The following is a 1518-nucleotide window of genomic DNA, read 5'->3' on the forward strand; positions in this document are numbered from 1 at the left end:
AATAGTTTTACTGGTTGGTGGAACACCTCCAACAATGGCACTACTCTTCCTAAGTTCACCAGTAATTCGCCGACCATTTGTATGGATTCATTCATTGTTCTCCTGCCTCATTTTTTCCCCGTTTTCCTTGTATTCCCGTCTCTTGTCCTTGATTTGCTTGGGCCCCTAAATGTTCAAGTTGGCTTATTATGATTGAACCCTACTTGTCTCTATATCTCCTTATAGAGTTGCTTCTAATCGTCCAAGATGAATCTTTCATCCAAATGTCTCCTTTCCTGCAATAAACGCTTCATGACTTGTTCTTCTGCACTTAGGTCATCTTTATAATTTTCAATATCCATTAGGGTTTCCACCATTTGCATCTTGTCCTCTAGTCCTTGATCGACCTCAATTGCCATTTCCTTCTTTTTTTTCCCTCTATTCCTTTGTCTTCCTGGCTTTCTTTTTCCTGAGAATTGTCGCCCATCTCCCTCCCTAGATCTTCTTCCTGTAGAACCGAAAATTGGTTCTACGGCCTTTGCTCCTTCTCTTCTTGGTTTTCTCTGTGGTTCACGGCCTGTCTCGGGGTTCTTTTCCTCCTTTGCACCTATTTATACCCTTCTCCTTCCGCCTTCACCATCAGGTCCCCATCCCTTTCCTCCACCCAATGATTGACTGTTTGGTTAAGGGGGCATGCCCGAAACAAGTGGTCATATTTGTGGCATCTGCGGCACCAGAACGGGATGTGCTCGTAGTCAATCGGTTTTGGCCATACCTCATCATGGTACTCCAACTCTATGCAATATGGAAGTGGTTCCATTATATTCCTATAGACACAGAGTTTAGCATAGGAGGTGTATCGGCCTTTCCTTGTCAAGTTTGCTACCTTCACAAAAGTTTTGATCGAGTTTCCAATACCTTCTAGTATCTCTGGATCCCAGAAGTCCATGGGGAGGCCAAATAGCCGAGCCCATATTGGGGCAGCCAGAAGTTTCTCCGGGTCAGGGTTGTAGCATTCTTCCCAATGCCTGATAAAGAGGCTGACATTGTTAAAGAAGTATGGTCTGTCTTCAAATATTCTCTCTTTGTCTTCCAGATTTGAGAAGATCACTGTGAAGAATCCTTTCTCCCCCATTTTGAGATCTATGTGCCCTTTTGGCTGCCATCTTTGTTGCATCTATTTTATCAATTCTTTCTCTGTCGGCCATGCCACTATAAATTTGCAGATGAGGGCATGGTCCTTCATGTACCTTATATATTCTTCCAGCTTATTATTCGAGATGATGAATCTGGGTTTTTTTGCAGCTCTGAGCAGACACCTTCCATCCAAGCCTGCCTGCCATTTGGCTCACAAAACCGGGATCCCTTTACCTTTTCCCCCATTCCCACTTGCGGTGTCATATTGGCTTGATTCGCCTGTTGCAACATTCCTGTAGGAGGGGATCTCTCCCCCCCATGTCGTACCACTCATCACTATCTCAGCGGTCGTCTCAGTCAGGATGTAGGCCTCCATTTGGTTTTTGTTGTTGCAGTGTTGTC

The 1518-nt window shown here is 44.7% G+C and overlaps 1 protein-coding gene across 1 annotated transcript; it reads right to left on the minus strand.

Annotated features, from left to right (window-relative positions):
- Window positions 1–586: 586 nt before the first annotated feature.
- LOC149199835 (uncharacterized) lies at window positions 587–1114 on the minus strand. The gene has a single exon (XM_089400731.1). The coding sequence runs from the start codon at window positions 1112–1114 to the stop codon at window positions 587–589; it is 528 nt and encodes a 175-aa protein (XP_089256857.1).
- Window positions 1115–1518: the final 404 nt, after the last annotated feature.

Source organism: Pinus tabuliformis, chromosome 2_1 (genome assembly GCF_031772625.1).
Source record: "Pinus tabuliformis cultivar Carrire ecotype Pingquan chromosome 2_1, CPIR1, whole genome shotgun sequence".
Taxonomy (NCBI): Eukaryota; Viridiplantae; Streptophyta; class Pinopsida; order Pinales; family Pinaceae; genus Pinus; species Pinus tabuliformis.

Excerpts from the sequence above, each read along its gene's own strand:
- LOC149199835 (XM_089400731.1), bottom strand. The coding sequence starts at position 1,114 with ATGGGGGAGAAAGGATTCTTCACAGTGATCTTCTCAAATCTGGAAGAC.